This window comes from Neocloeon triangulifer, unplaced genomic scaffold, assembly GCF_031216515.1.
Source record: "Neocloeon triangulifer isolate White Clay Creek 2 clone unplaced genomic scaffold, ASM3121651v1 ptg000014l, whole genome shotgun sequence".
NCBI lineage: Eukaryota > Metazoa > Arthropoda > Insecta > Ephemeroptera > Baetidae > Neocloeon > Neocloeon triangulifer.
This window is the reverse complement of record NW_026775556.1, coordinates 20,736,954-20,758,695: the sequence shown is the minus strand read 5'-3', so window position 1 is coordinate 20,758,695 and position 21,742 is coordinate 20,736,954. Positions and strand designations below refer to the sequence as shown.

The window sequence follows — 21,742 nt, the reverse complement described above, 5'->3', positions numbered from 1 at the left end:
AAAAAATTGCTTGACCTTCTTTGTTCTGCGGCAAAGACTGGTCGCGCCACCAAACTATCGGTCCGTGAATTACAATCACCCTCGCTCACTTTTCGCGTTGTTTGTTTTGAAATTTCATCGGGCACCGGTGCGTCTAGAAACGTCGATTGCAATTCACTGGATTTCAAGGTACAATTAAATTTCCTACTATTTCAAAGTTTAATTTGGCTAATGAATTTTAAATTTACGGAACTCTTCTACCGTTAAATGAGGTTTGAAATGTTGAAAATAATGAAAATCAACCTCCTGTTTGACCACATGGCTCGCCGGAGCTCGCAAATATTTTTTGTCATTTTTCCACTTTTAAATTTGCTTAACATTTTTTACACTTCGGTTGATTTTTTACGAGAGTATTAAATTATTTTTCATTTGCCATTAAAGCGTTGTAATAGTTCACAAAAACTTATTAATCCATGTTTATTTAGATGTCGAAGCTCCCAGAGCAGCAAATCAATGAATTGAAAATCTTCGTCAACATCCTCAAGTCGAATCCTGCCATAATCCATACACCTCAGCTTGCCTTCTTCAAAGAGTACATCTTGTCCTTGGGCGGAGTGCTTCCTCCAATTGGGCCCGAGGGCAAGCCCTTCGAGCCAACAAAGCAAGAGCAACCAAAATCTGAGCCTGCCACTGAAAAACCGAAGGAGGAAGAGGAAGAACTCGTTGAGAGTGACATTGAGTTGGACACTGAGGGTGTTATTGGTATGATGAATGTTTGGAAACAATAAATTATAACAAATAAAATTTAATTTACAGAGCCTGACAAAGATGAACCTCAGGCAATGGGAGACGAGGACAAGGAAGTGACCGAGGAGGACATGGACAAGGCAAATGAAAAGAAGCGAGAGGCCATTTCTGCCTTTAGCGAGCAGGAGTTTGAAAAAGCCATTGAGCTTTACACTGAGGCCATTCTGCTCAATCCAGGTATTAAAAGTTAACTGAAAATTGGCTGTTTAGTTTTTTCCTGTTAAATTGAGGAAAATTAATTCCAATTTTAGTAAATTTATAAGCATTTTTAAGAGAGTAATTTAAAAAGTTAGATCTGTTCCAGGGATACGCCGGTTTTTTAAAATTTAATCGTTTAAAATTGAATGATAACTAAAATTTATTTTAAGGAGCTGCTCTGTTGTATGCCAAGCGTGGCCAGTGCTTCCTGAAGGTCAACAAACCAAACGCCTGCATTCGTGATTGCTCTAGAGCCTTGCAAATCAACCCTGATAGCGCTGCCTCCTACAAGTTCAGAGGAAGGGCTCACAGGTTGGATCTACTATTTTATCTCAAACAATTAAATATTATCCTTCAATTTATAATCTCTTAGTTTTCTACAATTCTTTTAGAGCAAACCAAATAATAATCAAATTTTCCCAGATTACTTGGCCACTGGATTGAAGCTGCTCGCGATCTGCGGAATGCATGCAAGATTGACTTTGACGAGCAGACCGACGAGTGGCTGAGAGAGGTCACTCCCAATGTAAGTTTGCAAATTTTACTCTGCTCCCCCCAACCCGTCTTTTTATTAGCCTGATTACAATTATGGACTGGCGGTAGACTTTTTCAGTTAGTTTAGGGATTGAAAAATTTATTTATTATTTTTATTCAGTGGAAGACTTTATTGCAGGTTTTTAATTTAAATGACATTTACACCAGCGATTGTGATAGGATCTTCACATAATATAACAGAGTTTAGAAAAAAAGGAGTTACATTTAAAATTAAACAACGCGAAGAAACACTGTTTTAAACAGAGGCTACTTAGTAATAATACTGCATGAGCTGCTATGAACTGAAACTATAACAACAACAAATAATGACGCTGAAAGCTGACAATTTGGCATCACTTAACACTCGGCACTTTCTTTTTCACCCGCTCTTAGTCCATGGGCAGATAGCCCGCCGCAGACAGAAGTGCATCATCTCGGATCACTTCCCTGATACCATGAAGGTGAGGGGCTACGAGAGAACCTGCGCCGGGCGGGTTTTCTCCTAGCCCCTTGGACAATAATTACAAATTATTCACAATGTTATCAGTCTTCTGTCTGCGTAGCTATCAGCTCCTCCTTGTCTGATATACTGACCTTCAGGGCGATCACAGAGTTCAACTCTTCAGGTTGGTGGTTCCGGCCGTTCCTGCAATGGCCTTGATCAGCTGTTCCTCGACGTCTTTCTTATATTTGCCGACCAGCTCGGGAAGGTCGTACGCAATGGCCACGTCCAGCTTGTTGATCGGACAGCCTCGGAAGTAGGTGCAAGTGGCCGACAGCTTTTGGAATTCATAAAGGGGGTTCAGTTTGAAAAAGTCGAGGTACATCTCGGGGTCGGGCAAATCATATCGGGAAATGTTGGTCAGCGTGCTAAGACCCTCGTAGATGTGGTAGTTTTGCGGATGCTCAATGATGTCATCGCTGACTGTCTTCTTGTTTCCGAAAAGGGTCTTGTGGTTGTAGTAGGTGGTCAGGTAGCAGTCGACCATCTTTGCGTGATTACGCACGCGCACCTGAATTGAAATGTGATCATTTAATAATAACCAAATAATTAATTTTATTTAACTTACGGCAAATCTGCGTGCACTTGCAATTTTGTTCTCTACCCTCTTGTTGATGGCATCGCGGATGTCCCTCAAAAAGGCCTCCTCCTGTGCCCTGAGCAGTCTGGTGGGTGCGCCGGGTTCGTATGGCACAGCCCACAAGCTGGTCGAGTACATCACAGGGGGCTCGGAACTTGACATTAGTGGCGAAATATTCCAGATCAGGGTGCCCTGGACGCGCATCAGCTCCTCAGGTCGCACCTGATCAGCCTTGTTCAGGATAATTTTGGTCTAGAAAAATTATTGATTAGTTTAATTATTCCCAAACTATTTTTAAATTAAATTACCTGATATTCGCGGCCTTTGAGTTGATCGAGGATGGCTTCGGTCTCAGGTCCAACATCCAACTTTGAAGGGTCATAGACGAGGAAAATTACGTCAGCGCGATCGATGAACCATTGGCATGCGTCATTGAATGGGAATAGACGCTCCACTTGCTTTCTGATCTCCAGAATTCCAGGGATCTCGACTATGTTGACCTTTTTATTTATTTAGTTCATTTAATTTTAATTTCGTTTGGAATTTTTTTATAAATTTTATCTCTTTTACTTTTTCCAACAAACGGTTAGGCAATCTCAGTCCCCTTAGGCGGTCCAGGAGACCCTGACCAAACTTCTGCAGTCCTGAGAAAGTCCAGTCGGCGGCTAGCTGAGTGCCATCTAGCACTTCCTCTCGGTCACCGTGCATCAAAATATTGAAGTATGCAGGAGATGGCTCGGCTCCTACAATAAGTTAATGTAAAAATGTCTGATTTTTTTTTGAAATTTTATTTATACCTGTCCTAAGAGCAGTGTTGGTGTACTCGATATCCATGAGATAGTTGATAATGGTAGATTTTCCCCCACTCCATGGACCCATGAACAAAATCAGTGGCTTTGAGAAAATTTCAGGATCTAAAAATTGAGGATTTTAATATCAGGATTTTGGAAAATGTAAGGCAGCCAACCTCCGTAATGCCTGTTGCTGAGATCGCGATATTTGTACAAAATTTCCAAAGGCTTGATGGAGCCATCGTAGAGACGTTTAAGCTCGCGCAGAGTCGAGTCGATTGTCTTTGATAGCAGAAGTTCCTGTTCCACTGATTCTGAGTCCAACTTCAAAATTTTGTTGATATGGTCTTTGGGACGTAGATTGGTTGGAATGATAATGTCCTTAAAAAAATATTCATTATTACACCATGCTAAATTTTCGCATTCTTTTGGCTTACTGGATTGATATCTTCTTGCTCCTTTTCAACTTCAGTTGCATTTACTGCGTCTGTATTAAAAAAATAATTAATAAATGTACCCTTTTTTTTGTAACTTTTTAACCTTTTTCTGCCTCGATCTGGTCCTCTTCGCTCTCTTCTTCGGCTACCTCATCGTCAGCAGCAGAGGGCACGAACCCAGTCTCTCGCCTTTTCCTTGAAATAACACCCTCTTCATCAATGGACTCATCCTGTGCTTCTTCCGCAGCCTCTTCAGCAGAAACCTCTACTTCTTCCTCGCCTGCCTCTTTCGATTCTTCATTATCATCTTGTTCCTCAATTTCAGCTTCTGCAGACTCCGCTTCTTGATCGCCTGCCTCCTCGTCTTCGGTGACCTCTTCAGCTGATTCTACTGCGGCAACTTCTTCGGCATTTTCAATAGAAGCATTGTCATCGGTTTCCTCTTCAGAAGCAGCTTCCTCGACTGAAGCAGCCTGCTCACCTTCAACAGTCTCTTCTCCTTCAGCAGATTCCTCACCAGTCTCTGCTTTGTCTTCTCCTTCCTCTTCCGATGCGTCGGCCGTTTCCTCAGCATCCGCAGCTACAACGTCTTCTACTTCTTGAGATACCTGTTCGACCTCCTCGTCCGATGCATTTTCAGTGCCCTCACCTTCCTCAACCGCCTCCTTGTCGCCATCATCTTCAGCAGAAGTAACATCATCTTCGATTTGCTCTTCTGAAGCTTCTTCTCCGTCGGTGGCCTCTTCACCTATCTCCTCTTCGGAAACTGCACCATCGTCCTTTACTTCATCTTCCTCGGATTCCTCAGCTCCCTCCTGTTCCTGTTCGCCTGATTCAGTTGCTTCAGTACCTTCCTCTGGCTGATCAGTTTCCTCAGATTCAGCTTCGTCCTCAGCAGCTAATAATAATTTTGAGCTGGTTTACTTTATAAGCTTTTAATATTTTACCCTCCGAATTATTCGTTTCATTTTCAGCTTCCTCGGTAGATTCTTCTACATCCTGCGTTTCTGATTCCTCTTCCACCTCCTCAGAACCTTGTTCTTCACCATTTTCATCAGCTTCAGATGAAACTGCCTCTGAAGGCTCTGGAATTTAAACATTATATTTGATTAAGAGAGCCGAGTGATATGTGAATTGAGAAAATTAACTAAAAAAAATTTAAAAAGGAACGACATGGTTTTAGGACGGGTTAATCATGCCAGCGCCGAACAAACAATGCAGGTCAATTTCTGGAGATTCAACCGGGTTCCAATTCGTCCAGTTACCTTCATCATTTTCCTCTTCAATATCATCATCTTCATTTTCAATTTTTTCTTCCGTCGTTATTCTACTTTCTTCATCATTATTTTCTTTTTCAGAACTATCCTTCTCATCAAGATCATCCCCTACATTTTGTTCTTGCGATAAGTCAATGTTTTCCTCATCGCCCTTTTCATCGTCGTCATCTTCATCATTATCCTCTGTAGTTTCATTCTCATTGTCTTCCTCCTCGTTAAACTCATCGTTTTCTTCTGCAGTCAAATTTTCATCTTCTTTGTCCTCATTTGAACTTTTTATGAGATCCTCCTCGCCATCATCATCTTTTTCATCATCATCCTCTTCTGTCAGATTTGCGTCTTCGTCTTCCTCCGCTGTCAGATTTTTGCTATCATCTTCTTCGTCAGCATTATTGATATCACCCGCATAATTTTCAGAGACATTGTTTGTAGCATTTTCGGCCGACAAATCATCATCATCTTGCTTTGCATCATCGTCATCAATATCTTCTGCAGTCTTATTGTCTTCCTCCTCCTCTCCATCGTTGTTGTCATTTTCAGAACTTATGTTATCGTCTTGGTTTTCCGCAGTTACATTGTCTTCTTCATCATCTGCTTCGTCATTTTCAGTGGTTAAATTTTCCTCTTGGTTTTCTGCTGATATTTTTTCGTCATCATCGTCGTCCGTGTCTCCTTCCTCATCTTCATCATCGGCATTGTCATTTTCAGTAGCTTCAATTTCTTTGCCGTTTTCCGCCGTTAAATTTTCGTCGTCATTTTCAGTGGTTAAATTTTCGTCTTTGTTTTCTGCTGATGCGTTTTCGTCATCATCGTCGTCCTCGTCTCCTTCTTCTCCTTCATCATCGGCATCATACTCAGTTGAAATATTGTCATCAACTTCTTCAGTACTTTCAGTTTCTGCATCAACGTCTTGGTCGTCATTTTCAGTAGTTAAATTTTCATCTTGGTTTTCCGCTGATGCGTTTTCGTCATCATCGTCGTCCTCATCTTCATCATCGGCATCATCCTCAGCTGAAATATTGTCATCAACTTCTTCAGTAGTCTCATTTTCTGCATCAACGTCTTGGTCGTCATTTTCAGTAGTTAAATTTTCATCTTGGTTTTCCGCTGATGCGTTTTCGTCATCATCGTCGTCCTCGTCTCCTTCCTCATCTTCATCATCGGCATCATCCTCAGCTGAAATATTGCCATCAACTTCTTCAGCAGTCTCATTTTCTGCATCAACGTCTTGGTCGTCATTTTCAGTAGTTAAATTTTCGTCTTGGTTTTCCGCTGATGCGTTTTCGTCATCATCGTCGTCCTCGTCTCCTTCCTCATCTTCATCATCGGCATCATCCTCAGCTGAAATAATGTCATCAACTTCTTCAGTAGTCTCATTTTCTGCATCAACGTCTTGCTCGTCGTTTTCAGTAGTTAAATTTTCGTCTTGGTTTTCCGCTGATGCGTTTTCGTCACCATCGTCGTCCTCATCTTCATCATCGGCATCATCCTCAGCTGAAATATTGTCATCAACTTCTTCATTAGTTTCACTTTCTGCATCAACATCTTGCTCGTCATTTTCGGCATCGTCCTCGTCATCATTATCTTCCGTGGCGGATAAATTTTGATCATCTTCATCATCATTTTCCGTCGTCAAATTTTCATCTTCCTCATCCGCCTCTGCTGATTTTTCATCGTCTTCCTCAGCAGTGATATTTTCTTTAATTTTAGCCGACAAGTCATCGTCGGCATCTTCCTCATTCTCATCATCCTCATCTTCTTGCGTCGCATTTTCATCGCCTTCCTCGCCTTCTTCATCATCTTAAATATTTATTACGAAATTAAGTATGTTAATTTGGACGTACCTCATGGCCAATTTTCAGGATTATCATTAGTCATTTTCTATATCTAATAATTGAACTAAGAAATTATTTTTCTAATTGGCAAATAAAGCACTTGAACATTTCTTACCATCTGCCTGGTCTTCTCCGGAAACTGCATTCTCTGGCTCGTCAGCTTCTTCTTCGCTTTCAGTTGTTTCTCCTATAGCCTAGTTTTCAATGTAATGTTAAAAATATTTTTTTCAAAGAACCGACTGGATGAAAAGCAAAATTTAGCGTTAAGAATTTAGTACCTCTTCTTGTGTTATCGTTTCAGCATCATCAGCCTCTCCGCTGTCCGCATCTGATGCAAATTAGTTTTAATCAATATTAGATTTGTTTGTTTATTTATTAATTTATTTACCTTCTGTTGTCGTTTGGGGGCTGGTCGGAATCGCCTGTTTTAAAGCTGCCTCTATGTGTACCCTACATTCCGTTACAGATGGCTCTTGAATGTTCTGTGGAACGTCAGCTGAAACACCTGAAATAACCAAAGATTTATTTTTACTATTTTTCCTATATATGAGAGAAAAATTTAATTGGGAATTATATTTTAATTATGTGCCCCCTTGAAGTTATGAAATATTATTAGATAATTTAGTGAGTCGCGAGAGTGATTAAGACGGGCGACACAAATAGCACATAATCGGTCCATTCTATTTTCGATTTTGGCACAAAAACAATGCGCGGCATCAACGCGGTCACTGCAGCCTTTATTTCTAGGAAGGCATGCGTGATTTTAATTTTCAAATCATTTAAATTTGCGCAAATTAATTCGTCATAAATGTAGAAATATAGTAATTGCAATAAGTTTTCATTTTTTTGTGAGAATTTTTGTCCGTCAAGGAGATTTGAAGGTTGAATTTTTTAGATTTCGTGTAAACACGATTTGGAGGATAATGGAAGTTTATTTTACAATGGGGGCGGTTGGGCGGCCCAGATATGAAATTATGTTCGGCACTGACGTTGTATTGGTGCTGGCGCGTGTTATTTAAGGACCGGTGAGCCGGGCAGAGAGCATCAGCAGCCTAAAGTGCTTCTATATTAACTCGGCGAGGGCATTTCGCTCGCTCATGCACAAGGCTGGCGAGAAAAAAGTTCCACTCGGTCTTTTCGAGACCTAATTGTTCAGCGCAAGAACATTAATAAGACAAAGAGATTCGGAGGCATCAACCCTTCTACACAACACACCGTTGCGTGAGCCTCGTCCTCTGTAAAAATAGAAGTGAAAAAAATCAAGTGCCCTCCGCGAAGCAGGCATTCGCGTAAAAATAAAAGTGACAACCACGGCACCTGCCCGCTGGCACTGTTTTGACTAAAATTTTCACCGTCCGAACGGAAATTAAATATAAATAAACATCAATTTATTTCAAAGCCAGGTCGTTAATCTCGCGTGAGATATTAACCTTTCCGACGTCGAAGGTGCGAACGAGAGTGAGAGATTTCTCTGCGATTAGCCTCGGCGGCAGCGAAATCAAAAGAATTCGGCTTGGCAGCTCGGCCAAAACTGAACTCGATCTTGGCTTGTGCAAAGAGGACTCGCAAGTCTGACGTAATTGTCCAGTAAAAGTGCCCAAAAATAACCAGCACCGGCGGACACGAATTATCTCCCTGCCGATTTCAACAGCCCGTCAAATTAATCAAAATAAGCACTTGAGAGCAATTCGGTCGCACCCCTTCCCGGTCAGCCTCCCCTCCGTCGCTACCGACCCCTGACCTTTGACCCCTGCCTGTGAACTAACCTGTGGCGAGGGCAAGCAGAAGGCAGCAGCAGGTCGCTGCGACGAGCAGTAAGGGTCGATGGAAAACTGCTCTGCCCCCGGCCATGCTTGATCTCGAAGGCTGGCTCAGCGCGAGTGAGTCTTCGTCAGCCGTTTAGTGCAGACTTGTGCTCCTTTGCGGTGACGTGCGCACCCCTCTGCTCCCGACCTTGCTTTCTCAAACAAATTGGAGAACCCGTTTCGCCAAGACACACATAAAATTGAAATTATGGCTCACGCTTCCGCTATTTCCAACGCCCAACTCTAAAAATAGTTAGTAATTTTCTAAAAATATTTTCCCAGATAATACTCATAATTGTTTAAAAAAAAAAATACTTTCAAATTTGATATTTATTTGGAATGTTAAGGATGGTCAATTTAACTTGGAATTTTCTCGACGGGCTAAATCCATTTATTAAAGCAGACGCCCCTTGTCTACCGGTCGGCAAGCGTGCAGGCCGAGTCGGTCGATTCAACACCACAGGTGGGTTTGATTTGATCACGTCGCACGGGCAGTCGGCCAAGGAGTGTGTCGTTCGCGGCCGTAATCATTCGTAGCGTGTCCCGGCTGATCTTTATTTAGCCTGCTCCCATATTTGGCACACCCTCTGCTGGACAGCCAACTTGAGCGAAAGAGCGCGCCGCCAGTCCATTTGCCACTTTTACGGCCCATTAATGTCCAAATTATCAACGTAGGTGGCTCGTTAGACCACATTGTGTCCACGATTTATTTGACTGATGAAGTGCATTTGTGTTGCAGGCCCGCAAGTTGGAGGCGCACAAGCTCAAGTACGAACGCCTCTACCGCGAACGAGAGCTTAAGGAGCGCTTGGAGAGGGCCAAGAAGGCCAGAGAGGAGCATTCGAAGGCGGCGCGTGAGCAGGAGGAAAGGGAATCCTTCGGGGATGACGCCGGCGACGAGCAAGGAATGGGCGATTTCTTCAGTCTCATGAACGACCCTGAGCTCAGGGCTGCCCTGCAGGTACGTTACCCTGATTTTTTTTAAAGAATTTTTAAAGTAAAAATGTAATGAACTAAAGAAGAAGAAAATAAGAATCATAATATTTATAATTTATTTTTATCGTTTCCAAAGTTTGTTGGTTCAATTTAAATTTAAAAACTTATTTTCAATGTAAAATCAGGTTAAACGTAATTTAATTATACTTAAGATATGTTAATTGTATTTATTTCATTTTTTATTAATTTCAAGCATAAAAATAAACAAAAATTATTGTAATATAAATTAATTTAATTTAATATTTAGGTATATATATATTTTTTGGAAGTTATTTCCCTTAAATTTAAATGAATTAGAAGCAAACAATTAATTTTTTCACATCATTACAGGACCCTGAAGTGGCTCAAGCCTTTGCAGACATTTCTACCAACCCTGCCAACATCATGAAGTACCAAAACAACCCCAAGGTGCAGAGCCTGATCAAAAAGATGGCTGAAAAGTTTGGAGGCAGTGGCATGGGAGGAATGGGCGGCATGCCAGGAATGGGAGGCATGGGTGGAATGGGCGGGATGGGAGGCATGCCCGGCATGGGCGGATTCCCATTTGGGGGCGGCTTTGGCGGCGGTGCACCCCCCAGCGGAGGCGCTCCCCCATCTGCTGACAACGCAGATGACGTCGGACTCGACTAAAACTGCATCCGAAGCTGGTGAAGTGGTGAGTACAGATTTCCACTTAACTTCCTCTGCTGTCTCTGTGATTGACGTACTTATCGATGCTCGCAATCTTGTTGTTCTCAGGTCGGTGAAATTTTAAATACCCCTGCCGTGTTTAATCTCGCCTAGTTACCCAGCGGAAGCAAAGACTGAATTAAATAATGTTTTCACAGTGTAGCAAAACCCTCGCTTGGAACACATCACTAAAGTGCGTAATTTCACAAGCCGACTGCCATGGAAATCTAATAATATCAAATGGGCATTGTTGATTGTATAACACTTCATTTTTACATACAAAGTTAGTGCTTACTGTAGGGGTTTTAAATGCTATTCAAGACTATTTGATTATACTTAATCAAATAAAATATTTCATTGCGAGTTGAAACAATAAAAATTATTGCTGATTTATTAAGTAAAAACCTACTAAACTTCTATCTCAATCTTCTATTTCATCATAATTTAATTAAAATTGGCATAAGTGCTGTGACTTTTCATGTAGCTCATGCTGACATCAAAGAGGTACTTAAAATTCTCCTGAAATTCATAACAAAATTAACTAAAAAACTATCAACTTTGGTCTATTGAATGTTACGGTATTTTTCAAATCAACGTTGATGTTTTGCTGGTGCAATTTTCGAATGGCCCATTCCACATCCACGAGTTGCTCCATCCGAATTTTCTCCACCAAGTAACCAATGGCCAAGTAAAAACCACAGAATTTTGATCCGTCCCTTATAAACAATTCAAAGGATTTCAAAGATTTCGGAAATGATAATTAAATACTTGCAAATGAGGAGAGTCTGCCAAGGACCTTTGCGTTGTTTCTCGCTGTTTTCCCAGAAGCTGATTAGGTCAGAAGGCAAGGGAAGTGCGTGAACATCTTTCCATCCTTTCAGAATTACCATATTGATGTATTTTGTTGGCATGGCGTATTTTGCCTGGTTTTAATTTTTATTTGGTGCAAGTGGAATTGAAATTAAATATTTACCACAGAGGAATCACTTATTTTAACACATAGATATTTCATTTGTTGAGTCTCATCTTGAGAGTGAAGTTGAAATTCAACATTAGCAAACTCAATGGGATGGTTTTTAGTTGGAAGAAATTTGTCCTATAAACCAAATTGTGGATTTCAGAAAAAAAATTGTATAGCCTTGGTTGAATTTTGCCTGGTCCACAATTTCTTCGTTCAAAATGACGATTTGCTGAATTTTGTGCTGAAGCACGAAGCCCCACAGATACATTGGCTTCGGTTTGGGAATCACAATGAACTGGTTTTCTCTTGTAAAACTGTCCACGTGAGTCACGCCATCAACACGCTCCTTTGTCTCCCCTTTAAAATTTTATTGATTAAAACGGCAAGCAAATTGAGAAATTAAATTACCACACAAGTACTTGCGCAGGGCCAAGTCGTTTTTGAGCTGCGTCAATAATCCTTCAAATTCCTCCTGAACAGACTCTTCCTCCTCCGATAAAAATTTTTCACTTAAACAATAAAGTAAATTTTTTGTATTTTTAAATACCTGAAGAGATTTATAGTAATCTGCAAAATCTGCGCATGGAACTGCATTGTTGGCAGTAAAATATTCCAAAAGAACCAAGTTTGCAAAAATGTATAGTTTCTGGAAAGATAGCTCGGAAGTAAATTATCTGATCTTACAAATTTTAACTTTGGTAATTATTACATGTGACCACATAAGGTAAAAGTTCTGCTTCAACATGATTGACAAAACGTATTCTGGATCAAAAGACTGATTCTTGTCCATCATATCCAGGCAAATGTGGACAAAGAGCAAAATTCCAACTCTGCTGATTTTTGTACTGAAATTTTACCAAAGAAGATTTAAATTAAGTATTAATTTAAATACAACATTATCTCCACCTGCACATGAGTAAAATGGGCCCTTTGTTGTGCCAATCAATGTCAATTTTTTGTATGAATTCAGCCACAGCCTGGTGGTTGAGCGGCAAATCCCAATCAGACCATGACTTGAATTGAAGGTGGCGAATCTAGAGAAAGGTTACTTATTATTTAAATATAAAACACAAGATTCTAGAACTTGCCAATCGCGTTTGCCCGCCACTGCAAATTTTAATGATTTTAAGCGAGTAATTGCAAAATTCTTGGCTTTCCACGCAAACCAGTTCGATATCATCATAAACCACTTCTTCATTCAGAGTTTTTGGCCAATATGGTTCTACGTCGTTCTAAAATAACAATAATTTGATTATATAAAACTTTGGTTAAATTGTTTTATGATTTTATATTTTAAGATGAATAAGGATGACTCAAAATAAAAGAAACCAATTTAGCTTACGACTATTAAAATTGATTGAATATTCTCCTGGTCCACTAGTCTCCAAAAATTCTGCACATTTTCTTGGGAAGGGCTCTTTACAATTACGTACCTATTTTTGCCCGAGAAGCCCTGAAATTTTTTGGGAAATTACTATTAATCTCAGTTCTGCAGTTTCTAAATATACATCGTAAAAGTAAGCGTCAGTTTGAATCGCCTTATTCGCTTGCAATTTAACCATAGTTGATAGTGGGGCAAGGTAATCCGAGTCTTGAATCCCAACTTCTTCTTTAACTTCCTATTGAAATTTGAAATAAATAAATGAAACAAATAAATATGTCAAATCTTACTAACATGGAAAAGCTTTTCAAAATAGTCAAATTTAAGACAATTCTCAACATGGCTTCTGAATTTAAGAGGATCCATATGTTTGCGTATTAGTGGTGTTAGTTCGTCGTAGATATTTTCTGTGTCTTCGTTTGCCATTTCTTCACCATCTTCCGGCCTTACTAAATTTTGTGTGCTCGCAGTCCTAAGGTGCTGCGCTTTTTTTATTTTCTTATCATACTGAACTGATATAATGACAAGTAATATTATTTTGATGTTAAAAAAAAATGTGTCAATTGACCTGTTGCGTAGGGCCCAGAAATTAACCTTTCTTGTTCTCTCCTTTTTCGTATCCAACTCAGCAATGTTGAAACCAAAAGTACGACTGACGCGGCGACCGTGAAAAAAGAAATCAGTACACTTTTAGAAATTGATGAATCGTCTTGTTTAAATCTATTTGAAAAGAAAGTCTTGTTGTCAAATAAATAATGCAGAACAGGATAATTAGGTCCAGTGAAAATTTCTTCCTCGTTCTTTTCTGTGATCACTGCTCGGAAAGAACAAGTTTTGTTGAATTCGATTTGCTCGGGAAGCTCGTATGTTGCCTTCAAATCAAAAGGAGTCACAATTTTTCGCATGCTTTGAAACTTGTCCTGCCCTTCAACCTGTCCAATTAAAGGTTTTGAAAGTGGTTAGTAAAAATTTATTCAAATTAACCTGAAACTGGATATCGATGGATTCAATCTTCTCAATTTCCTGTTGTGTGAGGTTCTCTAAAGCATTTTTTAAGGATATCTTCGTATCAAAGAGGTCCGGCTTTACTCGAAATTGAAGAAATTCTATGCAAGAAATAGTTTAATTTTGGAACATTGATTAGCATAACTTTTCAGAATATGTAAAAATAATTAATTTGGTTTACTTATTTAGAGTTTTGTTGTCTACTAAATTTTTGGTAATCTTTTTTTCTTACTTTCAAAACAATTTGGTCTTCGGTATCCCAAGACACATTCTCCTTTGCAGCTTCTTTTAACATGGTCACATTCCTCTCTTCGTTTGCAAAATCCGCACATATAGCTGCAGCCATAAGTGCCCAAAGTCTGACAAACTGAAATTTTTGACAAATTAATTAAAAATGAAATAAAATTTTTATTTTGTTTAATATTGACCTTCCTCACAAGTTGGTCCGGTGTAAGGTCGTAAGCAGGAGCACCCATTGGGGTCACACAAAATAAGACCTTTGCATGTGTCATGTTCGTCTGATGCGTTGCAGCGATCTATTCGCAGGTCAAATCCTTCAAAGGGCTTGAAAAGTTTGGGAGCGACGGATTGTAAGACTTCATTAGTGTTGTACCAAGTGCCGACTATGCGCTCATTGACCCTCTGCGAATTGGTGGTAGTTGAGCAGGTTAGAGTCGAGTCACTTTCGGTCTTCTTCACAAGGCGATAATACATTTGCACCTCTAATTATTATAATGAAAAAATTAGAAGATTGGATTTTTTAAATAATTTTCCTTACGTCCATTTTCAGGCAAGCACGCTCTTTTTAAAGTGTAAAGGAAAAACCCGTCGCCTTCTTTGCGATTCCCTTCACTCGATTGATCTCCACTTAATTGATCAGTATTGCCAGCCAAAATGAATTTGTTCCTCCACTTGCCTTCAGAGCTCTGAAAACAGAAACTAAAATTATTATTCAAAATTATTTTGCCTGAATGATCTGACCTGTCGAATGAAATTTGTAATATTGCCATCAGTGAATTTATAACTGCTGAAATTGTCGGTGGCAAATTCAGCAACCCAGCAATTCTGTCCTGGATATTTTTCCTTTGCATTTAATATGTCGTTTGTTCCATTATAAAGATATTGAGTGCCTGAATTAATTTACAAGGATAATCAAATTACTAATTATGCAGCTCACTCTACGCATCACTTGCTCATGCAACGTCAAATCAATAAATCATACAAAAATATTTAATAGTTTATCTTCTTACCATACAAATTATGATATTTTAATCGGGCATTTTTATCCTCGCTCTGAAACTTAATTGTCCATTTTTCTTGTATTTCTGACCCAGGTGGAAGTTTTATTTCGATGTGATTCCATCGATCTTTAAAGAATTTCTATGCAATTTTAAACGTCAGACTGGCAGACAAAACCAAATGCCACATTTATACCTGAGTTTTTAACACTGATACTTCACCATCCTTATGCGAGGTGACTTCGATTGTCTTCTTCTTGTCCGCAAGTGTCAATTCTAGGTGGTAATTCTTTGAAAGGAATCTCAAGGTGCTTTTCTCTTTTGCCAATAGAGAAATTCGTAGAGTGGAAATTTCTCTTATTAACGGTCCCTCTAAATAATCATTTTCATAATTGGGAAGTTCTGTGAAAATGTTGCTGCTTTTAATTTTTTAGTTAAAAAAGAGTTTAATCTAAGTACCTTCCCAACGGTGATCCAAGATGAAGCCAAAGTCTGGGTAATTTGTTATGGCCTTCTTTGGATCTGGATCCATGTACTCGTAATTTGTAGTCGGGTAATCTTTGTAGTCATTGGGGAAGTATCCAACCTCCCAATTTTCGCTAGTGAGTGCTGGAAAGTATAGGAATATGAAAATAAATCTTAACTTACAGACTTTCGGCTAACAATTTTGGAACCAAAGAGAGACAAAAAAAATTAACTCTGTCTTCATACATGAAAAATGAACTCTGCTACCTTTTGTCTCTCCATTCTTTTCCGAAGTCCAGTAAATTCCCTCAAAAAGTTCGCTCTCCGTCCCATTTTCTATTGAGAAGCAGAAATATTTATCCAAATTATTCCGCTTCACAAAAAACAAAGTCGATTCCACAGAATTCGCCAAGCACAGAAAGATGCAGCAAAAAGCAGCGGCGTGAGCCATCATGTTTGTTAACTAAGCTTCTAATAAACAGGTTTTTTCCCACGAAGGTCGCGTCTCAGCCTGTTGTGGGGAGGGAAATCAAGTGGGGTTTTTTTTACTTATCAATAGCGGATACTCTGAAGGAATTATCATCTACTATCATTAATTAAATTGCATGCAGCTAGGGGCGTATTTATTCTTGAGGCTTTCGCACGAGATTGGATGATGCGTGAGAAAATGTAAATTTAATGTTTTATCACAAAATCTTGATTGAAAACATTTTGGAACAACTTAAATCTGTGAATGTCATGCTTGCATTCCGCAAGCCTTCCGTTTCCCCCCACACAGGCCACACAGCCAAGTATTAATTTAAAAAAAAATTTTTGTTCGTCTCCCGCCTCTCTTAATTTAAATTAAATAATAATCATATTTTACTATTGAAATATAAATTCATAAATTCTACCCACAATGATATGGAGCATTAAATTTTTCAGGGTAACTTAAATTTTTAGTTTCAATTTTAAGTACAAATAAAGAAAACGACAAATCTCCTTTGGAAGAAATTTTTAATCAAATCCAGAGAATTAATTCTAGGATAAATAGAAATTTCCACTGTAAAATACATGGATTTTGCGACTAAAATTAAAAACAAGAACGATAAAACAGAAAAGTCTATTTAAAATTTGCATAATTGCTGTGGCACATCAAGTAATATAAGGCGGCATCAAGTAGGTATCTATAATTTTTCTGCAATTAAAGGAAAATATTTTAAATAAAAAATAAATTATGAAAATGAAATTATAACCTTTTGCAAATAAAAGTTAATATTTTGCTGGTGCAATTTTCGAATGGCCCATTCCACGTCCACGAGTTGCTCCATCCGAATTTTCTCCACCAAATAGCCAATCGCCAAGTAAAAACCACAAAAAGTTGCTCCATCCCTTATTATTTGGTTATGTAATATTTTAATATATTTAAAAAAAAATCAATACTTGCAAATGAGGAGAGTCTGCCAAGGACCTTTGCGTTGTTTCTCGCTGTTTTCCCAAAAGCTGATTAGGTCAGAAGGCAAGGGAAGTGCGTGAACATCTTTCCATCCTTTCAGAATTACCATATTGATGTATTTTGTTGGCATGGCGTATTTTGCCTGGTTTTAATTTTTATTTAGTGCACATGGGATTGAAATTAAATATTTACCACAGAGGAATCACTAATTTTTACACATAGATATTTCATATGGTCAGAATCGTCCTCGGAGAGTAAATGGAAATCAACGTTTGCAAATTCTATGGGATTGTTTTTTGTCGGTAGAAAATTATCCTACAAAGTAATTGTAAATATTTGAAAATTTCAATAAATCGTTATTATGCCTGGTCCACAATTTCTTCGTTCAAAATGACGATTTGCTGAATTTTGTGCTGAAGGACGAAGCCCCACAGGTACATTGGCTTTGGTTTGGGAATCACAATGAACTGGTTTTCTCTTGTAAAACTGTCCACGTGAGTCACGCCATCACCACGCTCTTTTGTCTCCCCTGTAAAATTTTATTGATTTAAATGGCAAGCAAATTTCAAAATTTAATTACCACACAAGTACTTTCGCAGGGCCAAGTCGTTTTTGAGCTGCGTCAATAATCCATCAAATTCCTCTTGGACAGACTCTTCCCCCTTGAATAAAAAATTTCTCTTCAGATATCAATTTAATATTTTTAATTAATAAATACCTTAAGAGATTTATAGTAATCTGCAAAATCTGCACATGGAACTGCATTGTTGGCAGTAAAATATTCCAAAAGAACCAAGTTTGCAAAAGTGTATAGTTTCTAGAAGGTTTTAAATTATCGGATCTCATAATCAACTTTGTTAATTATGTTAATTATTACATGTGACCACATAAGGTAAAAGTTCTGCTTCAACATGATCGACAAAACATATTCTGGATCAAAAGACTGATTCTTGTCCATCATTTCCAGGCAAATGTGGACGAAGAGCAAAATTCCGACCCTGCTGATTTTTGAACTGAAATTTTACAAAAGAAACTTGAAATAAAATAATTTAAATAAATCATAATTTCCACCTGCACATGAGTAGAATGGGCCCTTTATTGTGACAATCAATGTCAATTTTTTGTATGAATTCAGCCACAGCCTGGTGATTGAGCGGCAAATCCCAATCAGACCATGACTTGAATTGAAGGTGCCGAATCTAGATGAAGTTCAGTTTTTTTTTTAAAATATAAAACAGGAATTAAGAACTTGCCAATCGCGTTTGCCCGCCACTGCAAATTTTTATAATTCTTAGCACGTAGTTGCAAAATTCTAGGCTTTCTATGCAAACCAATACAATATCATCATAAACCACTTCTTCATTCAGAGTTTTTGGCCAATATGGTTCGACGTCGTTCTAAAATAATAATAATTTGATAACAATTTAACAAAATTTTATTTGATTTCATATATTCTAATATGTTTTATGGTCAATTAAGATGACTTCAATAAAATAAACCAATTTAGCTTACGACTATTAAAATTGATTGAATGTTCTCCTGGTCCACTAGTCTCCAAAAGTTCTGCACATTCTCTTGGGAAGGGCTCTTCGCAATTAAGTACCTATTTTTGCCCGAGAAACCCTAGAATTATTTTGTCAATACAAATAACTCTAACTCAGCCTTTATGAAATACTTCATAAGAGAATGCATCAGTTTGAAACTGCTCATTTTCTCTTAATGTAATCATGGTTGATAGAGGGACAAGATAATCTGAGTCGCGAATCCTCACTTCTTCTTTTACCTCCTGTCGTGATGTTGAGAATAAAAGATTTCACTTTAAAATTAAATAATTTAAATTTTAAATTTTCCAACCTGGAAATTCTTTTCAAATTGATCAAACTTAAGACAACTCGAAACGTAATCTCTGAATTTATGGGCATCCATAAGTTTGTGTGCTACAGGCGTCAGCTCGTCGTAGACGTTTTCATCAAGTTTGGTCGCTATTTCTTCATAATCTTCCGACTTTATTGTATTTATCGAGTTCTCTATCCTGCGTTGTTCTGTATTTCTTACAGGATTATCATATTGAACTAAAAGAAAATTGAAATTAATATAATTCTAAATCATTGATTTAATAAACCTGTTGCATAAGGTCTAGAATTTATCCTTTCTTGTGCTCTCCTTTTTCGTATCCAACTAAGCAACGATGAAACTATGATAACAACTGATGCGACTACCGTAATTGCTGAAATCAGACCACGTCTAGTACTGATGGGTTCCTTTTTTGTGTACTTATGAGTATGAAAAGTCTCGTTGTCAAAATAATATCGCAGAACTGGATAATTTGGTCCTATGAACATTTCATTCTCTCCCTTCTCTTTGATTACAGCTCGGAAAGAATAAGTTTTGTTGAATTGGATTTGCTCAGGAAGCTCGTATGTTGCCTCCATATCTAGATAAGTTATATTTAGCAAACTCTCAAACCGGTCTTGTCCTTCAACCTGCACTTTTAAAGTATTAAATGATAATAATTGGTTTGGAGAAGAAGAAAAACACTCCCTAACAAGAGTCCAAACTAACCTGAAACTGGATATCAATATATTCAATCCTCATGATATCCTTTTTTGAGAGGTTTTCCAATGCATTCCTTACGGAAATCTTCATTTCAAAGATATCCGGCTTAACGCGAAATTGAAGAAATTCTAAATATTTTTAATCATTTATAGTTTTTTTATTTGAATTTATTTGCAAATAATATTTGATATAAATATTTTGTATTTTATATCACAATGATTTGTAGTTATATTTGTAAGTAATTTTTGCTCTTACTTTCAATGCAATTTGGTTTTCGGTATCCCAAGACACATTCTCCTTTGCAGTTCCTTGTAACATGGTCACATTCCTCTCTTCGTTCACAAAATCCGCAACTGTATCCGCAGCCATAAGTGCCCAAACTTTGACACTCTGAAATTGTTGACAAGCTCATTTAAACAAATTAAATTTTAATGGTGTTAAATTTTCACCTTCCTCACAAGATGGTCCAGTGTAAGGTCGCAAGCAGGAGCATCCATTTGGGTCACACAAAACAAGACCTTTGCATTTGTCATGTTCGTCTGACACGTTGCATTGATCTATTTGCAGATCGAATTCTGCAAAGGGTTGGAGAAGTTTGGGAGCGACAGATTGTAAAACTTCATTTGTGTTGTACAAAGTGCCAACTTTTAGTTCGTTGACCCTTTGGGAATTGGTGGTTGTTGAGCAGGTCAGAGTCGAGTCACTTTCTGTCTTTACTGCACGACGGTAATACATTTGCAATTCTATTCATTGTAATAAAAATTATTGGAAGTATTTTTTTTTAAAATGCTTTGCCTTACGTCCATTTTCAGGCAAGCACAGTCTTTTTAAAGTATAAAGAAAAAATCCACCGTTTAATCTGCCTTCTTCACTTAATTGATGAGTGTTCTCGGCCATAATGAATTTGTTTCGCCAGTTGCCCTCAGAGTTCTGCAACAATAAAATATTATTTTTATTCAAATTTATTTTACTTGGATGTTCTGACCGATTGGATAAAATTTGTAATATTCCCATCAGTAAATGTGTAACTGTTGAAATTGTCAGTGGCAAATTCAGCAACCCAGCAATTCTGTCCAGGATATTTTTCCTTAGCATTCAGTGTGTTGTATGTTCCATTGTAAAGAAGCATTGGTCCTGTTTTTGTTTAAAATTATAAAATAATTAACTTCACAATTTTCTTACCGTAAAAATGATATTTTATTCGGGCATTTTTATCCTGACTCTGAAACTTCACCGTCCAATTTTCTTGTATTTCTGACCCAGGTGGAAGTTTTATTTCGATGTGATTCCACCGATCAACAAAGAATTCCTAAAAAAACGCTAAACTGGCAGAAAAATTAAAAAGCCACATTTTTACCTGAGTCTTCAAAAGTGATGTTACATTATCCTTATTCATGGTTACTGTGATTGACTTCTTATAAGATGTGGGATTTAATTCCAAAAAGTAATTATTGCTATTCTTTGAAGGAAATGTTAAGGTGCTTTTATCTGTCGCCAATAGTGAAATTCTGAGGTTGGAGACTTTTTTAAAGGGTTTACCCAGTAGGTCATTTCCAAAATCCAGTTCTGGATTAATTATTTAATTAAATTCGATAATTCTATTAGAAAATATAAGAAATGCAAACCCTCCCAACGGTGGTCCAAGATGAAACCAAAGTCTGAGTAATTTGTTACAGTGACAGGTGGATTTATGTATTCATAGTTTGTAGTCGGGTAACCGCGGTACTCTATGGGGAAATATCCTCCGTCCTGAGGGTCGCTGGAGAGAGCTAGAAAGTAGATATTGCACAAAAAGTATTTATTTCACATGAGAAAAAAACTGCGTTATTTATTAAATTTAGGCTACCGGTTTTTTAACATAAGGAATAGGCAAATTTTATAAAGTACATAAAATACAAATATTTCAACCGTAGAAGCAGGTCACCATGTAAACTCTAAAATAAACCAAATATAATATTCATTTTGGACATTAAATTATCTATAGTACTTCATGCAACCTAATTTTAGAAATGAAGAGGTACCTTTGGTCTCTCCGTTCTTTTCGGAAGTCCAGTAAATTCCCTCGAAAAGTTCACTCTTCGTCCCATTTTCTATTGAAAAGCAGAAATATTCGTTCGATTTTAGCCTCTTCACAAAGAACAAAGTCGATTCCTCTGTCAAATTCAGCAAGCACAGACAGATGCAGAAAAAAGCGACCGCCTGCAATATCATTTTTCACTGACTAAAGCACATTAAAAAGGACTTAACTAAGGAAGCTGTTTGGCCTATCTAAAGCGGATATTCTCGATCAA

The 21,742-nt window shown here is 38.0% G+C and overlaps 5 protein-coding genes across 6 annotated transcripts; 1 reads left to right on the top strand and 4 right to left on the bottom strand.

Moving 5' to 3' along the window:
• The first annotated feature begins 37 nt into the window (after positions 1–37).
• On the top strand, positions 38–10,797 carry LOC132201679 (putative protein FAM10A4). Its single transcript, XM_059628038.1, has 8 exons — positions 38–168; positions 465–741; positions 796–963; positions 1,155–1,296; positions 1,408–1,510; positions 9,485–9,706; positions 10,072–10,396; positions 10,480–10,797. The coding sequence occupies exons 2-7, from the start codon at positions 465–467 to the stop codon at positions 10,369–10,371; spliced, it is 1,212 nt and encodes a 403-aa protein (XP_059484021.1). The 5' UTR covers positions 38–168; the 3' UTR covers positions 10,372–10,396; positions 10,480–10,797.
• Positions 1,618–8,864, bottom strand: LOC132201677 (serine-aspartate repeat-containing protein I). The gene is made up of 14 exons (XM_059628032.1): positions 8,707–8,864; positions 7,329–7,445; positions 7,219–7,268; positions 7,056–7,134; positions 5,094–6,905; positions 4,776–4,913; positions 3,932–4,726; positions 3,829–3,878; positions 3,568–3,772; positions 3,398–3,514; positions 3,171–3,343; positions 2,909–3,100; positions 2,589–2,852; positions 1,618–2,531 (listed from the first exon to the last, which is right to left on the bottom strand). Exons 1-14 carry the CDS (start codon positions 8,789–8,791, stop codon positions 2,133–2,135), a joined length of 4,476 nt encoding a protein of 1,491 aa, XP_059484015.1. The 5' UTR covers positions 8,792–8,864; the 3' UTR covers positions 1,618–2,132.
• Positions 10,505–15,944, bottom strand: LOC132201678 (uncharacterized). 2 transcript variants are annotated; one of them, XM_059628037.1, is made up of 23 exons: positions 15,728–15,944; positions 15,455–15,604; positions 15,192–15,397; positions 15,008–15,137; positions 14,739–14,887; positions 14,536–14,683; positions 14,186–14,479; positions 13,990–14,124; positions 13,737–13,858; positions 13,321–13,684; positions 13,047–13,264; positions 12,880–12,990; positions 12,714–12,824; positions 12,460–12,603; positions 12,278–12,405; positions 12,081–12,216; positions 11,919–12,017; positions 11,780–11,858; positions 11,565–11,728; positions 11,384–11,506; positions 11,179–11,333; positions 10,988–11,126; positions 10,505–10,929 (listed from the first exon to the last, which is right to left on the bottom strand). In XM_059628037.1, exons 1-23 carry the CDS (start codon positions 15,912–15,914, stop codon positions 10,855–10,857), a joined length of 3,567 nt encoding a protein of 1,188 aa, XP_059484020.1. In that variant the 5' UTR covers positions 15,915–15,944; the 3' UTR covers positions 10,505–10,854. The 2 variants fall into 2 exon arrangements, with proteins under 2 accessions (XP_059484020.1, XP_059484016.1); XM_059628033.1 differs by having other exon boundaries at positions 10,506–10,929; positions 11,780–11,861.
• Positions 15,945–16,447: 503 nt separating this feature from the next.
• On the bottom strand, positions 16,448–18,089 carry LOC132201235 (uncharacterized). Its single transcript, XM_059627229.1, has 9 exons — positions 17,967–18,089; positions 17,773–17,908; positions 17,614–17,712; positions 17,476–17,557; positions 17,261–17,424; positions 17,088–17,210; positions 16,883–17,037; positions 16,696–16,831; positions 16,448–16,637 (listed from the first exon to the last, which is right to left on the bottom strand). The coding sequence occupies exons 1-9, from the start codon at positions 17,972–17,974 to the stop codon at positions 16,563–16,565; spliced, it is 978 nt and encodes a 325-aa protein (XP_059483212.1). The 5' UTR covers positions 17,975–18,089; the 3' UTR covers positions 16,448–16,562.
• A 47-nt stretch (positions 18,090–18,136) lies between these two features.
• On the bottom strand, positions 18,137–21,659 carry LOC132201860 (uncharacterized). The gene is made up of 14 exons (XM_059628386.1): positions 21,473–21,659; positions 21,077–21,220; positions 20,809–21,017; positions 20,634–20,760; positions 20,437–20,585; positions 20,252–20,381; positions 19,901–20,194; positions 19,707–19,841; positions 19,458–19,579; positions 19,018–19,378; positions 18,750–18,967; positions 18,571–18,681; positions 18,408–18,518; positions 18,137–18,292 (listed from the first exon to the last, which is right to left on the bottom strand). Exons 3-14 carry the CDS (start codon positions 20,845–20,847, stop codon positions 18,137–18,139), a joined length of 1,953 nt encoding a protein of 650 aa, XP_059484369.1. The 5' UTR covers positions 20,848–21,017; positions 21,077–21,220; positions 21,473–21,659.
• Positions 21,660–21,742: the final 83 nt, after the last annotated feature.

Excerpts from the sequence above, each read along its gene's own strand:
- LOC132201679 (XM_059628038.1), top strand. The coding sequence starts at position 465 with ATGTCGAAGCTCCCAGAGCAGCAAATCAATGAATTGAAAATCTTCGTC. Across the intron at positions 964-1,154 it reads GGCCATTCTGCTCAATCCAG|GAGCTGCTCTGTTGTATGCC; the intron begins GTATTAAAAGTT and ends ATTTATTTTAAG. Across the intron at positions 9,707-10,071 it reads AGCTCAGGGCTGCCCTGCAG|GACCCTGAAGTGGCTCAAGC; the intron begins GTACGTTACCCT and ends ACATCATTACAG.
- LOC132201677 (XM_059628032.1), bottom strand. The coding sequence starts at position 8,791 with ATGGCCGGGGGCAGAGCAGTTTTCCATCGACCCTTACTGCTCGTCGCA. Across the intron at positions 6,906-7,055 it reads CGGAGAAGACCAGGCAGATG|ATGATGAAGAAGGCGAGGAA; the intron begins GTAAGAAATGTT and ends TAAATATTTAAG. Across the intron at positions 3,773-3,828 it reads AGCAAGAAGATATCAATCCA|GACATTATCATTCCAACCAA; the intron begins GTAAGCCAAAAG and ends TATTTTTTTAAG.
- LOC132201678 (XM_059628033.1), bottom strand. The coding sequence starts at position 15,914 with ATGATGGCTCACGCCGCTGCTTTTTGCTGCATCTTTCTGTGCTTGGCG. Across the intron at positions 12,217-12,277 it reads CCCATTTTACTCATGTGCAG|TACAAAAATCAGCAGAGTTG; the intron begins GTGGAGATAATG and ends GTAAAATTTCAG. Across the intron at positions 11,334-11,383 it reads AAATAAGTGATTCCTCTGTG|GCAAAATACGCCATGCCAAC; the intron begins GTAAATATTTAA and ends AATTAAAACCAG.
- LOC132201235 (XM_059627229.1), bottom strand. Across the intron at positions 17,558-17,613 it reads ATTACTATAAATCTCTTAAG|GGGGAAGAGTCTGTCCAAGA; the intron begins GTATTTATTAAT and ends TTTTTATTCAAG. Across the intron at positions 17,038-17,087 it reads AAATTAGTGATTCCTCTGTG|GCAAAATACGCCATGCCAAC; the intron begins GTAAATATTTAA and ends AATTAAAACCAG.
- LOC132201860 (XM_059628386.1), bottom strand. The coding sequence starts at position 20,847 with ATGAATAAGGATAATGTAACATCACTTTTGAAGACTCAG. Across the intron at positions 20,761-20,808 it reads CATCACTTTTGAAGACTCAG|GAATTCTTTGTTGATCGGTG; the intron begins GTAAAAATGTGG and ends GCGTTTTTTTAG. Across the intron at positions 18,968-19,017 it reads TTCTAGACCTTATGCAACAG|TTCAATATGATAATCCTGTA; the intron begins GTTTATTAAATC and ends ATTTTCTTTTAG.